General features: G+C 38.7%; 1 protein-coding gene across 1 annotated transcript in view; it reads left to right on the forward strand.

Moving 5' to 3' along the window:
• Nucleotides 1–22,838, forward strand: part of INO80 (INO80 complex ATPase subunit) — a gene marked incomplete at its 5' end in the record, with an annotated part of 58,073 nt that overhangs the window by 30,244 nt on the left and 4,991 nt on the right. Inside the window, 6 exons of the mRNA XM_081999836.1 lie at nucleotides 1,105–1,245; nucleotides 6,535–6,760; nucleotides 11,594–11,721; nucleotides 17,051–17,145; nucleotides 20,066–20,138; nucleotides 21,445–21,603. Coding sequence (XP_081855962.1) covers nucleotides 1,105–1,245; nucleotides 6,535–6,760; nucleotides 11,594–11,721; nucleotides 17,051–17,145; nucleotides 20,066–20,138; nucleotides 21,445–21,603 — 822 coding nt within the window. The remainder of the gene's footprint in view (nucleotides 1–1,104; nucleotides 1,246–6,534; nucleotides 6,761–11,593; nucleotides 11,722–17,050; nucleotides 17,146–20,065; nucleotides 20,139–21,444; nucleotides 21,604–22,838) is intronic.

Genomic DNA, 22,838 nt, shown 5'->3' on the forward strand with positions numbered 1-22,838 from the left:
TAGGAGGCTCTGTAAAATAAAGGTAGCATGCAATTAATTTTGGTGCATTAGGAACTGGGGCAGAACAATGCCAAAGCTTTAGATACTGCTTACATTTTACTTAGCATGAACTGCTAGAATTGTCAGGAGGGTACATCCTGTGATCCTGTGGCAGTGAGAGGTATACATCTTAACAAGCAACAATTTTAGAAACATTTCCTATAGTATGCAGAATAATGCTCTGCATACTATAGGAAACAATTATACATAACAATAACAGTTGGTTGCTATGAATATAGAAGAGTCAATAAAAACTAAGTAGCAAAAATGGCTTAGTTTATAAGCAGTTTGTTTCATTGTTTGATGCAGATGTTTACAATAAAAAAGGAAATACAATAACTGATGCATGCAAAAAAAATCTAGTTATTTTTCTGTGTAGAGTTGAGCAACTTCAAAGAGCTCTCCTTTCTTTAAACTGCAGTGTCACCTCAGTGCCACCATTTTTGAGTCAATATATTTTTCTGTATCAAAAGGACATTGATACACTTGTGGCTAATTCCAAGTTTTACACATGGGTGTGTTCATATGTGTGAGTAACCATGCTGGCACCTTGAAAGTCTTCAGGATAAAATTCAGAGCCATTTTGCACAGGAAAGAAAGAAAACGTTGGAAAAGATGAAAGTCCAAAGATACCAGTCCAATCTCCTTTAGAGTCTTAATTCTTTTTCTCTGCCAAATGTAATTTTACCTATGCTTCAGAATAGATAAAGGAATAGCTAGAAAACAGCTTGAGGGTCAGACCTACTAGAATATTCCCAGACTTCCTTCATTATAAAAGCTAAGGTCAAAAGATTCAAAGAATTAAAAACTTGTTTCTGGCTCCAACTGAGCATAAAGGCAAGTATTGATAGAAGCTGTTCTGATTTCAACCATTTCAGGATTTGAATGTTCTGATAATTGCACAAAGATCCTGCACATTGTCACTGCTGAAGATGTGTAGAGTTTCACTTTTCGAAGAGGAGTATTTGGTGAATGTCCTTTGTCTTTCTCATGTGTGGTTACAAGACTTAAGAGGGGTTTTGCTTTATAGACATAGTAACTTCTTAATTTTAATTTTGTTTTCAGAACCTTGTGTTCAGTAGCCACTGTAAAGCAGTTACTGGCTATTCAGATCATGTCATACATCGAAGGAGATCAGCTACCTCATGTATTCGGTGCTGCCAGGTGACTGAGCTGCCGTCCTTCCTGTGCATAGCCAGTCCACGGGTAAGTCCAAGTTAAGTTGTAAATTATGTATTTTCTATTGTGCTTTAAATCTTGTTAGAATTGTGTCTTAGGAACAGGATGATCTATTAGTTTCTTTTGGTTGGGTAAAACTGTTGCAAGGATATCCTTTTGCTACTGTATTCAATAGCATTTTTTTTCATAGGGGAAGTGACTGTAATGTGTACTGAAGGGAAAAGGAAAGTTGTAAGATGCACCCAACAGGATTTATTCTGAGATACATAGATTTCACTTTCACTCCTAATAGCAAAAGCAGTAAAATTGTAGAAGAGATTGTCAAGGAGATTATTGCCCAGTAATCTAAGGGGGAGATGGAGGTATGATACGAACAGAATGGGTTGATTGTTTGGTCAACTCTGATGATAAAAAGGGGCTGAGGAGCAATGCTTTTTTGAAAAGCATGTTCATTTTCTCTCATTGCATCAGCTTATGCTCCATAAAGGAAATACCAAATTTCAATATATAAAGATTACTGGAGTTGGCATTTTCTAAACCTTTTGGATATTAAATGGTACTGTTTAGGATTGTCCATCAACTATTAGCAGAATTTTAAGATTACTTTAGCTGAGGTTTCCTGGGCTGACACAAGGGACCTTCGTAAGTCTGTGGCTATTGTTTTCATTCCATCTTGTTGGATCTTGACAAAGCTGGACAGCATGTACTTACATTAGCAGGCTATCGAGATGCTATATTCTTTAGTTACTGTTGATGTTACTGCTGTAGGCTTGATCAAACGGGGCTGCATGTGCAATTATATATTGGCCATCTGGAGAAGGGAGGATGGCAGGTAAGACTCTGCTTATGACCTACATGCTGCTCCTCAAGTCGAATTCATCTGTGCCTACAGCTCTAGGGGCCAAGAATCCAACTGAATTCTGAGAGTTACGTATCACCTTCCAGTCACGACATATTTGACCTGGTTCAAGAAAAAGCAGTTTTTCTCAGAGTAAATTGTGAAAACCACTTCTTCAGATTCCTTTGAGTTGTTGCTGTTTGTACTTAAATTTGCATTGCAGATGAATATGTTGAATACTTCCTATAGGTTAGGAAGGGAGGAGAGGAGCTCGGAAGGCTACGTAGGAAGGGGAAGGGAAAGATGGGGAGAGATCATATCTGACATACATTCTAGTGAATATAAATTGCTTGTTTTGGCTTGGCTGGTGTATAAAAATGATTAAGAGGGGGGCATGGCTTTTTGTTTCTAGGAATACAAAGACTTAATTTTGCGCTTGTTAGAGACTTTTGGCAGGAGTGTAGAAGACCTGAAACGGCAGAAAGAGCACATATGTTCTCAGGAAACGATAGCCTTCTGTTGTTGTTTGACCTGCGATGAATTTTGGGAAGTTAATGGAGCAAATGATAGAAATAGGAGCGTATGTTTATGTAGCAGCTGGGGGGGGTAGTGGTGGCGGGGGGCTTTAGTGTTGTAGTTTTCTTTCTATGCAGGCAATTTTGCGGAGTACAGACAGGCCTCAGTCACAAAAAAAGTAACTTGGAGGATGGATCTTGTATTCATTAAAGAAGCTGATTTATTTGGTTTAAGAGTAATGCTGTTATTTTAGTTTAGCAGTTCAGTAGATTGCAGTGTGCCAGAGGTATTGTGAGAAGTGGTTTTGGGCATCTCACAATGTCTGAAAGGTTAACTTTGCCTGGAGATAAATGCAGGAAGCATTTCACAGTTACCCTAACTAAACTAAGTTATTGGATTTAAGGTGGCAATGCATTCCTATACACCTATCACTATATTTTTTTGCTCTATTTCTGAACCATAACTGTTACATTCAGTCAGTTTGACAAGGTGTTGACATAGGAGTGTTTAGTACTAAGGACTACCCTACCTTCTGTTACAAGTAAAACCACAAAAAACAAACCTGGGGGGGAAAAAAAAAAACTTAAACTGCACCATGACAAAAAGGAGAGAGGAAGACCATGAACAAGCTTGAATGGAAGATTTTTTTTTTTTTTTAATCTGTTTCAGAAATGTGTCGGTTTTTCTTGTAAGGCCATGTAGAAGACGCAGAACTCTACCCTAGAAGTGTATGTATGTATTTAAAAAAGTGTGGAGCTGACATTAAAGGTAGCCATATGTCCTCAGATGTTAGTCAGTGTTACACAGGCATACTTCCTACATGGGAAGTTTTGTTCTTGCTAATGTAGAAATCATACTGAGGCACACACAGAGTTTGTCTCAAGATTGTCTCCTGCTAGCTCTTCCTTTAAGTGAGGTATTACTGAAAGATAGTTTGTAGAATTTTATGATGTGGCTTTATTTTTCCTTTAAAAATCCTAGTGTACAAATCTCCGTATAGATTTCGGTAGATAAGCCAGGTTTCTGTGTCAGAAATCGGTCTGCTCTGTTTTGTGTGTAGTGGCTGCTGGTCCTAGATGGCCTGGAAATAAATATGACAGGTTGTCTGTGTCTGAAAGAGTGTTTGTTCCACGCTATCCTGCGTAGAAATATGAACTGAAATGTGATGGTTAATAGTGTCCTTTAAAAGAAACAACCTCAGTCTGTACCATCATTGTGGTGTACATCAGTATTCAGGCAAGACTTGAGTAGTGAGAGGGTTTTGCCTTCTCCCACAAAAGACAGTCCTATGCGTTGGCTGCAGATGGCAGTACAAGGTAGCATCAGCTCTAACAGTGCCTAGTAAGTAGTGGGAATGTATACAAAGTCTTACTTAACACAGTCCCTCTCAATTTGTAGTGTTTCATGTGACTGTGTGCATAGACCTGTAAGCCAATCTGGTTTAAAAATAGCTCTTACTTTGCAAAACAATAGCTTTACCATTATTGTTAAGATTTTTGTATGCTTCTTTCAATTTTATTTTGATATGCACTATAACGGTGCTTATGAATCTCTTTGGACATTTCATAGAATCATAGAATACTTTGGGTTGGAAGGGACCTTTAAAGGTCATCTAGTCCAACCCCCCTGCAACGAACAGGAACATCTTCAACTGGATCAGGCTGCTCAGAGCCCCGTCCAATCTGACCTGGAACGTTTCCAGGGATGGGGCATCTACCACTTCTCTGGGCAACCTGTGCCAGTGTTTCACCACCCTCATTGTGAAAAATTTCTTTCTTATATTTAGTCTAAATCTACCCTCCTTTTAGTTTAAAACCATTACCCCTTGTAATTTATTTTGCCCTTGCAAAAATAAGAGTGTGTGAGATTAACATCTTCCTATGAGAAGAGCTTCTGTAAAAGAGGAGCGGACCACAGGCTTCCACTGGGAAGATCTTGCTTGATACCTTTTACTTTGAGTTAGCTGGTAAATGTTCAGAGAGAAGCAGACAGCATCTAGGATGTCAAGCAGTCTGTCCTGAGGTATGGGTAGCTCTCTTCATCTTACAGTTCTAAAGTACAATATTTAAAACTATGGATATTTAAACGATTTTATTGCTTAGCATTTAGTTAAGCTATTAATGTATTTTCATTTGCATGATACAATGTTATATGTTATTCTCAATATGTAGCAGTTCATTATGTCACACCAGAGTAAGCTGGAACAAAAAATTCATCCTCCTTCAAATACATAAAAGCTTTTTGGCTGCAGTGCAAAGCTAGTTCTTTCACTGCATTTAATGTTTCAATTGTCCCATTATCAACTCAATTTCTACCCTTTCTCGATTCTCCAAAAACTCAGCTACTTACTGTTCACCATCAAACCTTACAGACTCCCATACTGTTTCTTCCTATACAGTGCGCTCTCCTTTTTTAAAATGTGAAAACTTTCACAAATTTTATTTCCTCTGCATTCCTTTTAATTTGTTATGTTGCTTTTCATAGTCCCCTAGGTAATGTGTTCATTTTGCACACTGTTAGGACTCATGACAATGTGAATGAATCAACATGGATGATTTATGGCTGAAATAAAAGCAACAATGACTGCTAAAGTAGTGATTTCTTTGCTTCCTATATTGGTGAAGAAACTAACAAAGCATTGCAAATTTATAACTTTTCTCTGTTTTAAGCCCATGCTGTAAGGTTAATTGTCTAATATTAATATTTAGTTTAATTTTTAAGTGAATTTACAATATGTTATTAAGTCTCCTGATAGCATGTGAAAGCTTTTACTAGCTTTCTTTTGTAAATTAGGTTATAAATAAGCTTTTGTAAATGCTTACCCCAGAACGTTGGCCCAAAACAGACTTACATTCATAAAAGATACGAGGAAGAAGTTGTCAGTCTGCATTTTTATTGGAAAGTTTCTTGTGCTAGATAGTGCGTTGCTGTGTATTTACATTTGAGTGAGAGTATTGTAATTGTATTTGCTTTGGATCATGCAGTTTAACTCTTAGTGAAGTATCTGGAGAAAAACCCAACAGAGTAGGCTGTCCTGGTATGTACCACGGCTCAGCTGTGCTTTTGGGTTTTCTTACTTCAGTGCCTTGAAGTTGTCCTTTACCCTGGTAAGGGAGAGAGAAGAGAAAGCTATATAGGACAGCCTTGTCTGCCAGCATGAACTCTTACAGCACCTTCAAACCTTACAACCATCAGCATACAGCCGCTTGGCTAACATGTACCTACCACACTCTGTCCAGATTTGGGTGGATGGGGCAGAGCACAGGGAGTTAAAAGTGATGGAGCCATAGCTCACATGGCATGAAATCAGAGTTCCTGTGTTTGCAACACTGGTCTGGCCAGCTGGGTTGTATGTGCTGAAGCAGGTAACAGAGCAAGGGATTCATAGAATGGCCAGAAGAAAAAGATCACCCCGTGCTCACTTGCACTGTTTCTGGGGCCCACTGCTGTTCAAATCAGCTGTCAAGCCCGAGAAACACTGTTCCAAAATGGGCCTGTTTTCCTGTTCATTTTTTTCCTTTCTAATTTTTATATTATTATAATTTTAAATTATGACATGAATTTCTTTTAAAGACGATACGTAAATCTCATCTCTGCTGAACAAATGATAGTGAAGGGCAGAAATAAAAATTAAAAAATAAAAACCTAGGCAAAATGAGAGGTACAGCAAGGATATTATTCTTTTACTCTCAGCTTTGCTGTCAGTTGTGTAGCAATTGGCACAAGGCATTGTTTATCGAAAGGCAAGTAGTCTGTGCCTGGTCATTCATAGGACTTTTTTTGTGGTGCGGGGAAATGATGTACCTTTGCTTATTTTAAGCCCAGACTAAGATTATTTTCTGTTTGTACATGTCAGTCATGATTTGACTTTGAAATTTGATCCTGTGGGAAGGTACCTGAACTGGGGATTTGGAGATGAGAGGAAATCTGAACGAGAATATTGGTTATTATTTTACTTGCAGGTAACAGCTGTGCCGCTGGAGTTCTACTGCAATGACCGAAGTGCAGAGTACGAGCGCAGGGCACTGAAGGAAGGAGGAAGTCTTGAAGCAAAGCAGTGTGTACTCAATGGGGCCCCTGAGCTAGCAGCTGACTGGCTGAAGCAATGCTCCCAGTTCTTCCCAGAGTATCCAGGAGGGCTGTTAGGGATCAGGCCTCAGAACGGCTGGTCTTTTATCAGGATACCAGGTAAGTTTGGAGGTTGTCATGGAACAGAGATGAGATAAATAAGGACATCTGGTCTTCAGTGGTCTTCACTTGGTTATGGGCTTTTTGAGGGGGTGGTTGTGTGTTTGTTATTCCTCCTGAGTGAAAGTTAACCCTGGTATCTTAAAATACAGTGTGGTTTCACATTCTCTGTCTGGAGTAAAGCTGTCGATGGACACTGAAAAGTCTAATACACACTTTTCTAATGCTTACAAACCTCTCTTAGCATGTCAGCCCTCCAAATGACTGTAAAAAGATGGATTTGCTTACTAAAGCACAGTCTGCTCTCACAGCCAAATACTACTTTGAGGTTGGAGATAGGAAGGTTGCAGGAAAAGTAACAGTCATACCTTGCCTTCTAGTGTGTTGGAAGACATCTGGCAGTCTACCATGAGAAGGATGGGTTTGGGGACCAAGTTCGGAGGAAATTGGCCTGGAAAACAAGACATGAGGGATTTACTGAGTTTCAGTTGGAATAAAAAAGACTTATTCATATTTCCTGGTAAAGTGGGGGAAAAGGTACCAGGGTACTAGTAAAGTAAATGCACTTTTCCTAGAATTAGAATTTTTTCCTAGAATTAGACTAAAGTAATCCAAAATTTGCTAGAATTTGATTGCCAATACTGCAGTGACTTTCATGGGCCAGACACACTCTAGCTGTTGGGAAGATGGTACTGAGCAGTGAGCAGAGTTCTGTAGAAAGTACTGGAGATCTGAGAGATAGCCAAGAGGAAAAACAGCTTACGCTGCCAGATGTTAAGTTATTCCCAGACCCTTTTGGGTCAAGGATGTTTGGCAGGGGAAGTTAGTACAGTAAAAGGAAAATGGCCTTTTGCTTGCTACAGTCTGATTTAAGAAGGTACTTCATAAGTATTTGGAGTCATTTGAAGCACATGCACATTTGTACCTATGTAATGGAGAAACCATTTTTCATGAGCTTGCACTAGGTTAATGTTCAATGACAGTTGATGATTTTATATAGTTTCTTCAGGAATTCATTGAAATGTTTATCAATTATTTAGAAACAGAAAATTCATAGCTGCAGCAGAAAGGAGGGAAATAGTGAAGGGATAAATTAAGGTAGAAGACATGGATAGAAAAATAAAGTATCCGATGTAGGACTGCATTCTCTTGAAAAGACTTCTGTATTAAGCTGATGACTTTGCCATCAGCAAAAATTTATAGAGGAGTAACGATGGGGTACAAGAAGCTTACAGGAGTGAGCGAATAGGTGCAAGGTTAGGCAAATTGTTTTCAAAGCACAGCAAAGAATTTGGTTGAGAAGGTGGTTGGAGTGAGTATCTTATGTACAGCCATCTTAATTTAGGAGGTGCTGGAGCTACAAGTGGATTAAAAAGAAGTATTTACATATAGCTATGTTTTAATTAGGTAGAAAGTAGCAACCCTAAACTTACTCTAAGAGGAGAGGGCACATACCACAACAGGACAGCTCTGTTTATACGTGCAGGAGCAGGCGCAGTGCATTACAGAAAGAGACTCGTGCTGAAGGAGCCATCTACAAGGCTGAAGTCTAGCAAGTGTCAAATGGAACGATAGGTGTGAAGGTCTACAGTGAATAGGTGACAAGAAGAAAAGGGGATACCTCTCTCCTAACCCTGATCTATCCTCTCCCAGACTCAGCGTTCCCAGTACCCTGGCAGCAGGCTCAACTGCGATCACTGTGGGAATCTCTTGAGGCTTTTCCTGTTCTTTGAAAGAAAAATGGTCCTGGATTAAATGGCAGGAAGTGTCTGAGTCCTTTTAGCATCGATAAAAAGCACTGGCCTCACTGGCTGTTTACTGTGAGAGCCAGCTAGCTCCTCACTGACCCCATTGTGCCGTGCAGACTGTCGGGAGGGGAACCAGGGGTGTCAACTGGAACCCAGACTTTATCTCTCTTTCCTCTGCTTTTTGCATGTCCAGAGGCACTTTTTCTCATTCTCCAGAGAGTGGTGAGCCCAGCTACAGTCATCAGCCAGAGCTCCTGACTGGGGTTATTTTAAGTCATAATCATTTGTAACTATTGTTCCCAGGCTATAGGATCCCACTCTATCCCCATGTAGATAATTTATGTCCATATCCCTGTGTGGCTGGAGGCAGGGACTTCCCCCCCCCCCGACTGAAAGACATACAATATGATTTTACAGTTACTTTCTTTTTGATCTGGTTCTCTTTTCTTGTTTATTTCATACAGTGCTGAAGAACACAAAAATTGCGTCCTAGGGAGGGTTCTTTGACGTGCAGTCCAGGACCTCTATTTCCTGACTGTCTTAAAATGTTAAAAGTTCCTTCTTTGATGCTATTAAAAAAAAAAAAAAATCCAAAGACATTGTCATTGGGTGTTTTCACCAATCTTTAAAACTGGAAAATGCGAATTGCAAATTTTGGAAATCCCATTTAAAAAAGAAGCAAACCACCTTTTTCTTCTCCCAAGGTAAAAGGGAATGAGGAATGTGAGAGAATCGAGAGGTGGAAGACACTTTTTTTTTTCTCTTTTGAATAGTTACTGTGTTTTCTGAAGATGGCGTGAACAAACAAATACATTTTCTGTTACTGCTTTCCAGAATTTGTCCTTTGAAGCGCTAGGTGGCAGGCTTTAAGCATGCAAAAATATCTTGGAAAACACAGTGGTATCAAGATAGCATGCTTAAGGATGCCATGTTAAAGTCAAATGGTTTTCTCTTCCAGAGATGAGAAATCTTCTGTTGTTAGTTCTGGTTTGCTTTCCTTAAAAAAAAAAATCTTTCTCACCAGTGCAGTCTGCTCTGATGGTAAGATATTGGACAAATTACGAACTGTTAACAAGCTGCTAACCTTTCATGCTGTAAGACCATCTGTAAATAAGTTCTTTACTTGTAATTTGCATTTTATTGCTATTTAAAAATAGTAACTTACACAATGGAGACCTAAGGAGCCAGCAGCAAAGGACACGCATCATTTCCAGTTACCAAAACTTAATTCTACCTATTCATGCCTGCGTGAGAAAAACGGTAGCATTTTGCTTTTGGAAACTTGCTAATATGTTAATCTGAGCCAATGGAGACTGACTTTTGAACAGACCCTGTTTGTTCTCTCAGTTTCCTTCCAGTCAGATGGCTTTTGGTTAATAATCATATTAGCTTGTCATGTATATCTAGACTTTTCATGTTGCTTCAGTTGGTTCATTCTGAAATAGCAAGCTGACCAATTAGAATAAAAGCAGAATGTCATGGCTGTATGGATTTAAAAGGAAGAATAACATTTCATATAAAGAGTAAACATTCCTACTGTGCAGAGTTTTTTGACTTACACAGATATGTTTTAAAACCAAGTAACTGTATGTCACTTCCATTTTTACTTAATTGCCTAAGTTCAAAGTTTGGTCTTCCTTAGAAGAATACATGAAACTATTAACTATTTTTACGTAACTGAGACCAAATTCTGTGCTAGAGAGGAGTGCGTCATTATGTTGCACTTAGAACAAATGCCAGCCTGAGCTGTGATCTTGAGTTTTCCTTACAGTGTCTCCTTCTTTGGCTCTCTAGTTGAAGGATTCCCTAAGGTAGTTGCTAACGATTCAAGCAATGATGTGGCACTTGCTCCTGGCAAAGCAACAAGATCACCATCAAAAGAGTAGATCCCCATAATTCCAGCATCAAGTCCAGCACTTTTTAGGAGCACTGTTGTGTGATCTGTACTCCTCTGTTCCACTAGTATGACCTTGTTTTTAGCTATATTAGAGTGCATGGTGCTCAGATGAATGAATTAATTTTTGTATATACCTTTTTTTTAATCAGGATATTGTGCAAGGCAGTTAACTGCCTTACAGAAAGCTGGATTTTCTTCAGCCCATGAGTTAATTCATTCTGTGCAGTGAGAAGTGTGCGGAAGTGTTACCTGCTCAGACGTTAGAGAATGATGCCTGCTAGACATGTCAATAATATTTGAGTTCTGTACTAGCCTGTACCATCTGCAGTTGTCAACTTTCCGCTTTGGCTGTAAACCTACATTCAGACATCCCAAAAAATAAAGAATCATCAGTGGCCTTTCCAACAGATAATTTTTTTGGAAGAAAATTTCTCTTCATCCTCTTTCAACCGTCATGTATTGTTTACTGAAGTTTATATACAGAATGTACAAACAGGAAGATCTCCTTCCTGAAAAATACTTCATGAGCAGTGCTGAAATAGAGAGCACATGAAGTATAAAACCTGACATGACTTAAAAGATTGCCATCTGGAAACCTTTCTTAAAAAAACCAAACACAAAATCCAAAAAGTGGAGAGCAGGGAAGAAAAAGAAAAGTTAAGGCAGGGGCTGTTATTCTACAGTGACCTAGAGAACTGTTCTTCACTTTCCATGTTGGTGAGGCGTTTGATCTTGAAACTAGATTTAAAGGATCTAAGCTTTAGAGGATGAGTCTAAAGCTCAGCAGCAGGTAGCAGCAAATGTCCAAAGGACAGCATTTTAATGTGTGAAGTGGAGAAAAATTTCTTCAACTGGCAAGGCATGTTGTGGTTGTTGATCTGGTCAGAATGAATTCTTAGATGAGGGAAATGTCTGTCCAGAAAAATGATTGAGTCCATACTCATGAGGAGCTCAGTCTGTGATTAGATTTTGCCACGTGGCTATAGTCATATACTCCTGTCCCAGCAAACAAAAGTTATTGTTAGCAGTGTGATTTTAAGTGTCAGCCAGGAGGGATGTTGCAGTTTCTTCCATCACAACTTGTTATTTTAGGGATTAGAATGCAGTGAAGTGCTAGGAAAACTTAGAAGTTAACTTGTTGCATGTAGTTGTTTATTAGTTACCTGCTTTTCCTCCATTTCCTTTTAGACAAAGAGAGTCTGATCACTGACAGTGGAAAACTTCATGCTCTTGATCTTCTGTTGACACGGCTGAAATCTCAAGGACACAGGGTTCTCATCTACTCCCAGATGACGCGGATGATTGACTTACTGGAGGTAGGAGAATATAGCCTACAGAAGACAAATTCTGAAGATGCAGATTTAGCAACAATGCTTTAGAGAAAATGCCTTAATTTGGATGCAGCAAACCTGATGTAAAATTATTATACTAAAGGATACCCAGTAAATGCATTAATATGAGAATATAAGAGCTGCCATACAAGGTTATACCTAAGTCCAGCCTGGTGTTGTGCTTCCACCAGTGTACAACAGCAGCTGGTACGGAGAAAATGTACAAGATGATACTTCACAACTGGTCTCTCAGTGTCCAGCAGTTTGCAGCTCAAGGGCTGCAATCAAGCCAGATGTGCCTTCTGTATATTCAGTAATCTTTTTCATGAAATTGTTCAGTTGCATCTTGAGTCTTTGTAAATTCTTGCTGTTTGCACTGCCCTGTGGCGAGGGGTTGCATGGCTTAAATATCCTCTTTTGCTGGTTTTGAGCTACTTCCTTCTATTTTTATTTTATGCCTGTGCGTCCTTTTATTGGAAGGAAGAGGGGGAACAGTGATTAATTTTACATTGTTTGTTGCTTGTAATTTCACAGACTTTTTACTGTTTCCCTCTACCATCTTATTCCTGTGCAGAAGTTTGTCAGATGTTAATAATAAGAGGTTCTCTGGCATACATGATAGGAAAGAAATTAGTAATTAAGTCAATACTTGTTATTTAAATACAGTCACTCTGCCTCAGAAAAAACACCAACAAATCAGTATTTGATTAGCAACCATGCCACCAAAGAGCTAGTCTGAAGAGACATTAGTAGGAGAACTATTAAGTTGGTTTCCTATTGGTAATACTTAAAATGCTTAGAAAGAAATTCTTTTATTTCTCCGGGCTTCTGTTGAAGACAGCAAAGTTTGAGTTTTCAGCTGGATCTGAAAAAAGGAATATATTATGTAACAATGCCTCTGTCCCTTATCAGTGAAGGATTAGTAGTAATAACTTCTATGACTGTCTAATTCTGAGTAAGAAAATAAGAGACTTAATGTACGTTAGTTTCAGAGAGTCAACCCTGATAAAGTTTTCTGACTGTGAATACATAGCAGGTGGGAAAATAATTTGCGTTTGGCAGTATAGGTTCAGTACTGCTAAAACATCAAGATCCTGTGATCCTTCAGCCATTAGTCCTAGGTGTACATGGGCTCACTCAGCAGTGTTTGACATGGGATACAGTCTTCTCCACAATAAAGTGAAGAGAAAAAGTGAGAAGCCTGAATCAATAGCTGCCTAAATCATGAGTCCTGTATGAGCAAGAATGCATTTTAAGGTCAGCAGTTAATAGTTCAATAACAAATGACAAGCTGAATTTTGTTTTTGCTGCTGTGTGGAAAAACAGAACTTGCATGGTTGCAATTCTGTATTTTGGCTCTTTGCCCAGCATTGCTTCATATGCCTCTTTTTTTTGGCAAACAATTGACATGGTGCAGGTCTGTTGACACCCTGCATTACACCATGAAGCTTATAAAGCTGAGTGTTTAGTGCTTCTGTCTTTTCTATTAGCATTCCATTTTAAAGGCTTGGGAGCACACCATTCTGCTATTCTACCTCCTAAGTGCTCAACTTTACTTGTTGGGTTTTATTACCCAAACAAGCCACCTACCAAGTCCTCTGTTTTTCCTTCTTCCCACCCATATAACCGAAGCTGGAGTTAAGCAAGCTAAAAATCAAGTAAGGACTCAGTTTGTAAGAAAACCCTTCCAAAGTTGTGTAGCAGTAGATACTACTTTTTTTTTTCCCAACGTGAAATATCAAAATACATCCCCTCTGCCTACTTGAATATGAAAGAACATATGTCCTATTTCTTTTAACAGTATTTTGACTATGTCAGTGTAACTGCTATATCATTCTAACCTAATCTGTGTAGGGCAGAGAGCACAAAACACGTTGTTTACAAAGTTATAAAGCCATGTTTGTTTGATTTAGCTTCAAATGAAGAACTGCTACTTAATTCAGCCATTATAAAATGGCAGGTACAAATACAAAGGGGAAAATTATTTTCTTTCAACAGAAGGGGATAAAGTATAATTTCAGTACTGTTATTTCATGCAGCTGTGTATTTCATACTTTTTAAGATTGTGATGTTTGTTTTTCTCAATGCGATTGCTTTCTCCTGTATGGAAGAGCAATTGTCCATGATTTCAGTGGGAATCCCATCATATTCATGTGATGAGGGGTCAAATTATATTCTGCATGATGTAAAATGTCTTAGTTACATTCTACCAAAAGTTTATTAGTTGTGTTAAAACATAATAGTACTCAATTTGGACTAGGAAGTAACAAGAAGGGAAAACATTTTATAGATTTTGAGAAGGTATCAATGTTGAGGCCCAGAAGAGCATTGACTTTAACGGCACTGCATCCTTACCATACTTGAGTCATTGTGTGTTGTTCATTTCGTGTATAGGTACTCTGTTGCCAGGGCAACTGTCATTATTTTTCCTAGACTGATACTTCTTGGTGACCTCTTACACTAAACAAGATGGGCAAGTAGATTTTTCAAGCAGGTCTAGTATAAGTATCTCTATATGAGATTAATGCCCCCCCAGGAGGCTTACCCCAGCCCATCACTCTTTGTGGGACCTAGAAAAATGAGCGGTCAAGTGCCTTCCACAATTACAGTAGAGACCGGGTATATTACTACCTAAATAGTTTCTTTGCCATCAGTGCGCTCTTTTTTTTTTTTCTTTGTTAAGCTAAAAGCATGCCATTTCTGTGAGTGATCAAAGCGCTAAACTGCTGACAAAGTGTAGTATAAGTTGCAATGTTTTTAGGCTGTTTTATTTTTTTCTTACTTGAAAGAGTGTAGTGTTAATACTTGGAAAAATACTGGATTAAAACAGTTCACAAAAAAGGATGTTTCATACAAGCACTGTTATACTACTGTGAAGTATCCTTCTTCATAAAAGGAAGGTGGATGGAGGCAGACCAGAAGCTGCTGAGCAGAGTGTTACATAGATGATTAGTTAAAGGCTAATGTACTAAGCTAGCTCGCAGGGCAGGGGTGGCCAACAACCCATGTATGCCAGTATTACAGGTGTACAATAGCTTATCCTGTTGTAATTTGTGCCTTAGTGGAAATGAAAAGATCTGGGATGAGGATAAATGAACCTGATGAACTGAAAGAAGTTGCTTTCTGTTTGTGCTGAAGTTTGTTTAGAAGACACTAATGAAGAGATGGTTAATAGTGACATGAGGGAAGACTAAATCAAGACATTGAAAGGTTGAATCATCGTGATAAAGACAGTAACAAAGAAATGAAAGGAAAAGGCCCTTGTGATAATAGAAAAAGGATTGATCAAATCTGGAAGAAGATCACATAGTGCCTAATTGACAACTGGATCTCTCTGATACTAGTTGGTGACAGAAACCTGTCATAGAAATTGCATAAATAATAGTAAATCAGGGCTCAAGTGCATGGTGAAGTAGCTGTTCTCTGCTTTAAACGTCTATTGTTGTACCCCTGAAATCATACTAGCCATGAGCTCTGTTTTGTAGACGTAGACCAAGTGTGACTTTGGCTATTTCCACATTGTTAATTTTATTTACCTATTTTTCATCTGCCATACATTGAAGCTTCTTTCCACTACAGCACTCTTTTTCACAGGTTCCTAATAGTATGGCAGCTCTTTCACCTTTTCTGCAGTAGTGAAACAGAACAAAAAAAGGAACAGGAGCTCTGAAGGACAGGTGAAAAGGAGAACTGAGCATGGAACTGTCAGGAGATTCATTAGTGCAAGCACTGCCATGTCTTCTCACAGCACATCAGTTCTCTATCTGCTGAACACTGCAGCTTGGAGTAAGATGAATCCAATAGTTCTTGCTGCTAAAGCACCATCTGTTTCCTTTCTGTCTTCATTTGAAGTCACAACATCTCAAAAAGACAAACGCACCAGTAGCCAGTAGGAGTTGCATTTCTTCAGCCAAGGATCACATTGTTAAAATATCAGAGGGTATCTTTCCAGAGAAACTCTGTGGATATCTGTATAACCTGAAGATCTTTCTATGACATTCAGAATTTACTGATAGTTGCACAGGTATCAGAAAAAGCTGAGTACCTTAGAGCACAAAAAAGTCTGTCACTGGAAAAAGCCTTTGTGTCATGTTTTAACCCCAGCTGGCAACTAAGCACCACACAACCACTCCCTCACTTCCCCCCTCAGTGGGATGAGGGAAGAGAATCAGAAGAGTAAAAGTGACAAAACTGGTGGGTTGAGGTAAAGACAGTTTGATAGGTAAAGCAAAAGCCATGCAAGCAAAGCAAAACAAGGAATTCATTCACCACGTCCCATGGGCAGGCAGGTGTTCACCCATCTCCAAGCAGGGCTCCATCAAGCATAATGGTTACTTGTGAAGACAAAAGCCATCACTCCGAATGTCCCACCCCTTCTTCCTTCCCTTCCCGCAGCTTTTATTGCTGAGCATGACATCGTATGGTATGGAATATCCCTTTGGTCAGTTGGAGTCAGCTGTCCTGGCTGTGTCCCCTCCCAACGTCTTGTGCGCCCCCAGCCTACTCACTGGCAGGCCAGAGCATGAGAAGCTGAACAGTCCTCGACTGCTTAGCAACTACTGAAAACATCCGTGTGTTATCAACATTATTTTCATCCCAAATCCAAAACACAGCACTTATACCAGCTATCAGAAAGAAAATTAACTCCGTCCCAGCCAAAACAAGGACAGTGCCTACAGCATTCCTAGTTGATGCCATTTGATTTGTGTCCCAGGCAGTGGTTTCAGTTCTCCTGCTTGGCATGAGCTGTGGGCTGACACACCAATGTAACGTTCGAAGTGTTCTTGTATGCAGTATGATTCACAGGCTCTTTACTAGCGAGATACAGCCTAGACAGATGTTAGTGTACAGCACCGGGTTTTTAAAACCATTAAACAAATGGTTTAAAATCAACAGAGAGCAGATACAGTTGGTTTGTTAGGAGAGGTTCACTTGCACAGTGAAAGCTCAGTATTTAGTAAAAATTTAGGAAGTTTGCTTTCACAAAGTCTATTCTGATTATCTTATTTACCTATTTATTTATAGAAAAAGGCATGTGCCATAGAATTGTCTGCAGTGCAGCAAATGCATCACCAACTCTGAACTGACATGGTCATTTATCTCTTAGATGAAATGCAAAAACTGACATATGATTGAGTAGCTTTAATTTCTGAATTTCTACTATTATGAAGTATTGCTTACATAAGATTGCTTATAGCATATTTGTTGATTTTTTTTTTTAAGTAGCAATTCTGCTTTTATTTTTTTTTCTGTAAGAATAAAGATTGAACAGTTTCAAGAGCAACTGTATTTTTCTGGTATGTGTTCTTTGCAGGAATACATGGTTTATAGGAAACATACTTACATGAGGTTGGATGGTTCTTCAAAGATTTCAGAACGAAGGGACATGGTAGCAGATTTTCAGAACAGGTAATGTATTTTTACAGGGTGTTTCGGTGCTAAACTGTGTGTACATAGTGAGTTGCTATAAGATGTAATGGAAATAAATAAAATTTGCACTTAAATTACCTATCCTGATGTCAAACGGACCTCATTTATCTGAAGCAGTTTCTAGGTGGTTTGCTGATTGAGGAGTCACTGATGTTGATACTGAACCTGGTTGCATTTAGGAATTTGTCATCTGTGAAACAGTATTGGAAGCAATTTTAGTGTATCCACCTATTGTGCTTCTTGCTATTCCAAATATGCTATTGCTTATAAAGAAGCTCAGTAGAAAGGCAGCGAATGTTGATTATTATATGCTCTGATGATTGATACTGTGAAAAGTGTCATATAAGATTCCATATGCTAGAGCTTTGAAAGTGACCTGTTTTTCTGCAAAATAAACCATTTAAGCATGTTTTATTAAGAAACCTTAAACTAATATACAAGTGATAAAATGGGGATTTCATTAGATAGTACAATATGCTAACCCTTTTCAGTTAGTAAACCAAAATGGATTCTTGCAACTTTTATGAGCACATCAAGAAAGAAGAGTATGTAATCATCTTACTATAAGTTAATATATTTTAATATAACTTTGTCTTCACTAGGGCACATTATTTACAGTGATAGAGCTTATCGTTATTAGGTTTCCTTTTAATCATGGGATACGGCTTGATATGATGTCACTTTGGTATGGTAGTTCACAGGAAGAACATCCTTCCTGGATGATGATGTGATCTCTTAAGAAAGTCACTTTTCTTTTTTAGAGGAGTTAAGTTCATAGATTGTTGTTTATTGCGGGGTGAAGGCAACATTCTAGCCTAGACAGTAGTCCTTGGGTTAGTGGTCCCAAGGTATCATAGCTGAAGATAGGAGGGGAAGCCATATACTGCCTTTCACATCACTGGTTCATGAGGCTTAAAGACCTGAAGGAGTGTGTTGCAATGATGAGTCTTCTAGTGAACTGCTCAGAGCAATTAAACTTGAAAAGAACATGTGCCAAATACCTGAAGTAAACGGGAGGACCATGCAGTACCTTTCTGCCTGTTTCCAAGTGTCAGAAACAGGTTCCTTGCAGGTATGATGTCCTCCTGGAATTCTGACTCTTCTTCCTGTAAGGGCCTTCAACCAAAAGAAATGAAGAAATTTGTGTTTATTAATGAACAGAATTTGTTTTTATTAATGAATAGAGCAACTCAAGAAAAATAATCATTTCAGCAGGAAATCCCTTTGAAACATAGGTCAGCCAGTCTAAACAAGGATTTCTATTAAAATGTTAGTTGAGTTCCTCTTATACATGATTTACTTATGAAAAATATTTCCAGGGAAAAAAAAGCCTGACTGAGACTAAACTATCCTGCAGGATATCCTAGCAGAGTGCGGAAAATATATAGCTATGGAATGATAATTTGTTCCTCTAGTCTGTGGCACTGTCCACTTTCTTTCCTTCCCGTGTGCATTTCCAGAAGCATTTCACAGCTGGATGTTCAGGTCACTGTCTATATGCATGTTCCCCTATTGTTACAAGAGGGAAAAGATTCCTGGCCAAGGATTACCTGCATTGCAACCAGGCACCTGCTGACTCCTTTGGATTTGTACCTGCAAGATAAAGTCCAGAGACTGACAGCTCAGCTTCAGTTCCTCCCAGCTGTCCATAGCTCAGGGTGGATTTTTGTACTCTTAGACTTTGGACTGCCAGAAACCTTCTATTTCTAAGTTTAGGGTTCTTGGTGCGCTTTTTGTGTGTGTGTTAATAATTCATAGTTTTCGTGGTTATTTCTGTTGTCTGTTGGCAATTTCTCTGGAGGAGGCAGGGAGGAATCTTACCTGGGCTAGAACAGGTTCTTTGAGAGTCTGGTTTTTATGATACAGCCTTGCCAGGTGCTTGTGAATGTCTTGAAGTTTGAGTCCTGAGAAAATAGTCAGTCCTACTTGACCTCCAAAACCCTTAGTTTTTTACATTTGTTGAGTTGTACTAGCATATGCGTAATAGCCTGCAATATACCCATGCTTCCTCCAGGAAGGGCAAGAAAAGACCCTTTAGATGTGATGAGGGGACATTCAAGGACGGACTGCCTACACATAGTGAGTCAAGAAGGAAATGTCCCATGCTGCCCATTCAGCAAGAGTTTCTGGTGCTTTACTAATTTCCATGCACTAGTGTATGGACAGTGTGGTACCAAAATGACGTGGAATTGCAGAGTGCTTTCTCTTAAGCAGAGGGCCTCGCTCTGTCCGTGTCGGAAGTACAGGATGTCAGCCTCTCTGGAGTCCTTGCTGGTACTGCTCACTTTGTTGCGTCAACCTGTTCGCAGATCCATATGGTGTTAAACACATTTAAATACTGCTGACCCCGCAGTGGTACTAGTGAGATTCACAACCTTAGGAGAAATCCCTTGAGTTTTCATCAGTACTTGGTCATCCTATGTATAGACCTGTCTCCTTGTTTATTCTGTTCTAAGCACCAAATTTAGAACAAAACTTGTATCTACAAAGTTTCCACACTTACTTTTTCTTTCTTTATCAATTGAGCTTTGTTAAGGCAAGATTTTTTTAACATCAGTCAGTTCTGTGAAACAATAAGTTGTTCTTTGTCCATATGAAATCTTAATTCGCAATGTGGGCAAGATAAACAAGCCCTGGTTTGTTTTGATAGAGATTAACAAGCTGCTATTGCAAACTGAATGTTTTTGTGTTCCAACAGTCCTGATTTGGAGATTAACTTCTCTCACTCATTCATGTTTTTTTTCCTTGACCATGAATGAACAGCACAAAATGTTCTGAAGTGTTCAAGTAATAGAAGTAGCCCTGATAACTTTATATGGGTCAAAAATTTACTTTTGTGACTCTTTCTTGTTCATCATGCACAAAATAAGGGATTTTTTTTAATCTCTTTCCTCTACAGGAATGATATTTTTGTGTTCCTGTTAAGCACAAGAGCTGGAGGCTTGGGCATTAACCTTACAGCTGCAGATACGGTAGGTTAAGTTTGGTAAAGTAATACAGAATAAAAAAATCGGCTTACTGATATTTAGTTTTCAGTATAAATATTTCTTTGCTTTTCCTGCCTCATATACCTCCAACTGCCATTTTTCTTAGGCTGCTCATCTCCTGCCTCCCAGCCTCACAATTTATGTAGGAAAATTGGTCTTTCTGTGAAAGTTAGCACTCTGTCAGCCATGATGATCAGTATTTTTTAGTACCGCCATTCACATCATGAAATTGTATAACCTTGTTTACTTTGCTCATATTTGCAACATAGTATTATTTGATAGTAAGGTTGTGGAATATTGGACACTTGGTACACAGTTTTTGGTTGCAGTTGGAAATGCCTTTCTTCTCCCCATACACTTTAGTACCAGAGTCTAGAAAGGAGATGGACAACTGAAGGGGTCTGCAGATGCAAATGACACTTTCATCCAGTGAATGCTGTTTCATGTATGACTGTTTGCTCTTAAGGTTCAGCTGCAAAGGAATCAGTAGAACAAGTACCAGTTACCCTTTTTTCTGTGCGCAGAAGAATGAAGTAACGCCTCTGAAAGTACAGTCATTTGTAGTTGAATGTCAGCTAGTCAGGAAGGATAAATTTCTTCCTCTCTACTCACCCAAGGTGTGAAGGCATACCGATGCACAGACATGCTCCTACAGGCATGAGCATTTTTAGTTCAGTGTTTTTGTAACTATCTGAATACTGTCCAACTGTCCAAAATTTTTTTAAAATATTTTTGTTTTATATGCTTATTGTGCAGATACTGTTGGAATGATAGGGCAATATGAATGTAATGTGGCATTAATGTTCTTATAGTAAAAGCACTGGAAGTGTTAGACTAGACTAGACTTTACCCTGGTTTGAAGAAAAAAATTGGGAGTATTACTTTTCATAAGAAATTCTAATTTGATGGGCTTTTTCTTCATAAGGTAAATAACACTCAAATGCGTACATGATGTGGTTAGCCTATAATTAATTACATGGTGGTGTACTAATGTGATGACCAGCTTAGGAATTTTGTGCCTCTGAAGCAGATTTGTTGAAGATATTAAAGACATTCTCTGGAAGTTGAGACAATCACAGTGTCAGTTAGTTTGAAGTCATCTGAAATGCAGTGGAAAAGACTTCATAGGACTGGGCAAAGTTAGGTTAATATAGCCTGCAGTGGTGCAGTAATTCTGTGGGATGCATAGTAGAACTTTTATTTTTATCAGTATATTGGATTTTTGTTTGATCACCAGATGCTCTAAATGTATGGTTTTATTTAATCTTTTCTGTTCTGGTGTTCTTTGCAGGTAATTTTCTATGACAGTGATTGGAACCCGACAGTAGACCAGCAAGCCATGGACCGGGCACACAGGCTGGGCCAAACAAAACAGGTCACCGTGTACCGGTTGATATGCAAAGGCACCATTGAGGAGCGCATCTTACAAAGGGCTAAGGAAAAGAGTGAGGTAGGAATAAAGAAATAATCTGGAACAAGAAGTTACAGAAGGGGTATCAGAAAACATGTATCAAAATGCATAAAGAAAGAGAAGAAGTATTTGCAGGGAGGCAGAAGAGATGCCAGAAAGGAATCTTCTTGTTCAAATGAACAAATCTGTGTCCCTAACACAGCAGCATTACAGCTGCATTTTATGAACTATGAAGCAGCTAATTATTTACACTATGACTTCATGAAAAGTATTTCTTATGATGCAGTGAAACTACTCAGGCTTCTGTCTTTGCTGTGCCAGGGCTACTGATTCCTCTCATGTTATACTGCTAAACGTCAGCTGATGTTTTTGTAAAAGAAATTTGGAAGGTAATCAAGTGAAAATTTTTTGAGGTGTGAGGGTTGCCAGAAGAGCTCAGTGTCCTTGCAGCATCTAGTAGTAAGTGTATTAGAAACTTTAAACCTCGTGACACTTTATTGGCAAGAAAAAAAGAAAGCAGATTCACTTTCTTTGGTAGCAGTCGGTATACTGTATACAACGTTCAGATGTTTTGTGTACTTGGGTTTTCTTTTAGCTTTTGTCTTAATTAGATGCTGATCATGATGCTGCAGCACCCGAAGCATCTCCAGCTGAATGCATTCACATTTCCCATGTTGAAACTTACCCATTTTCTCCAGGATACTGCACTAGAGTCTCCTGATATCAACCAGGAAATAAAGTGTAGTCTTTTTGCTGGTGATCCAAATCATTGAAATTGGCTTATTCTAAAGCCTGTTCTCTTTTGCTAAGTCACAACTCATCTTTGTTGGGTTTTTTGGGTTTTTTTAAATATAGTTGCAGTAATAGAGGTTGAGTGAATTGGTTAATCTGAGACACTATAGAGATTTAGTTTTCAGTCAAGGAGACTAAAAATGTTGTACACTTTAAGAATGTGATCTGCATGATCTTCTGTACAGATTACTTGCAAAATTGGACTGGTAATTTATACCTGACAGGAGTATTGCTGTATTTTTTCTTTTTGTTCAGCAGTATATTAATACTATTGCCATTTGTTGTTTATTACGTGGTGCTTTAGAAGTGCAGCTTTGCACAAGGGATGGCAATTTTCTGCTCTCTAGCTTGGATGCTTCTCATATTTTATACTCTTAATTACACCCTTAATAAATCTTCCTTGAATTTTTGCTACTAACTTTAGTATGATAGAGAAATTGAGTCAATTCTGACTTACACAGATGTACTGGCATCTTCTTTTG

This window comes from Phaethon aethereus (assembly GCF_964289735.1).
Source record: "Phaethon aethereus genome assembly, chromosome: 5".
NCBI classification, from domain to species: domain Eukaryota; kingdom Metazoa; phylum Chordata; class Aves; order Phaethontiformes; family Phaethontidae; genus Phaethon; species Phaethon aethereus.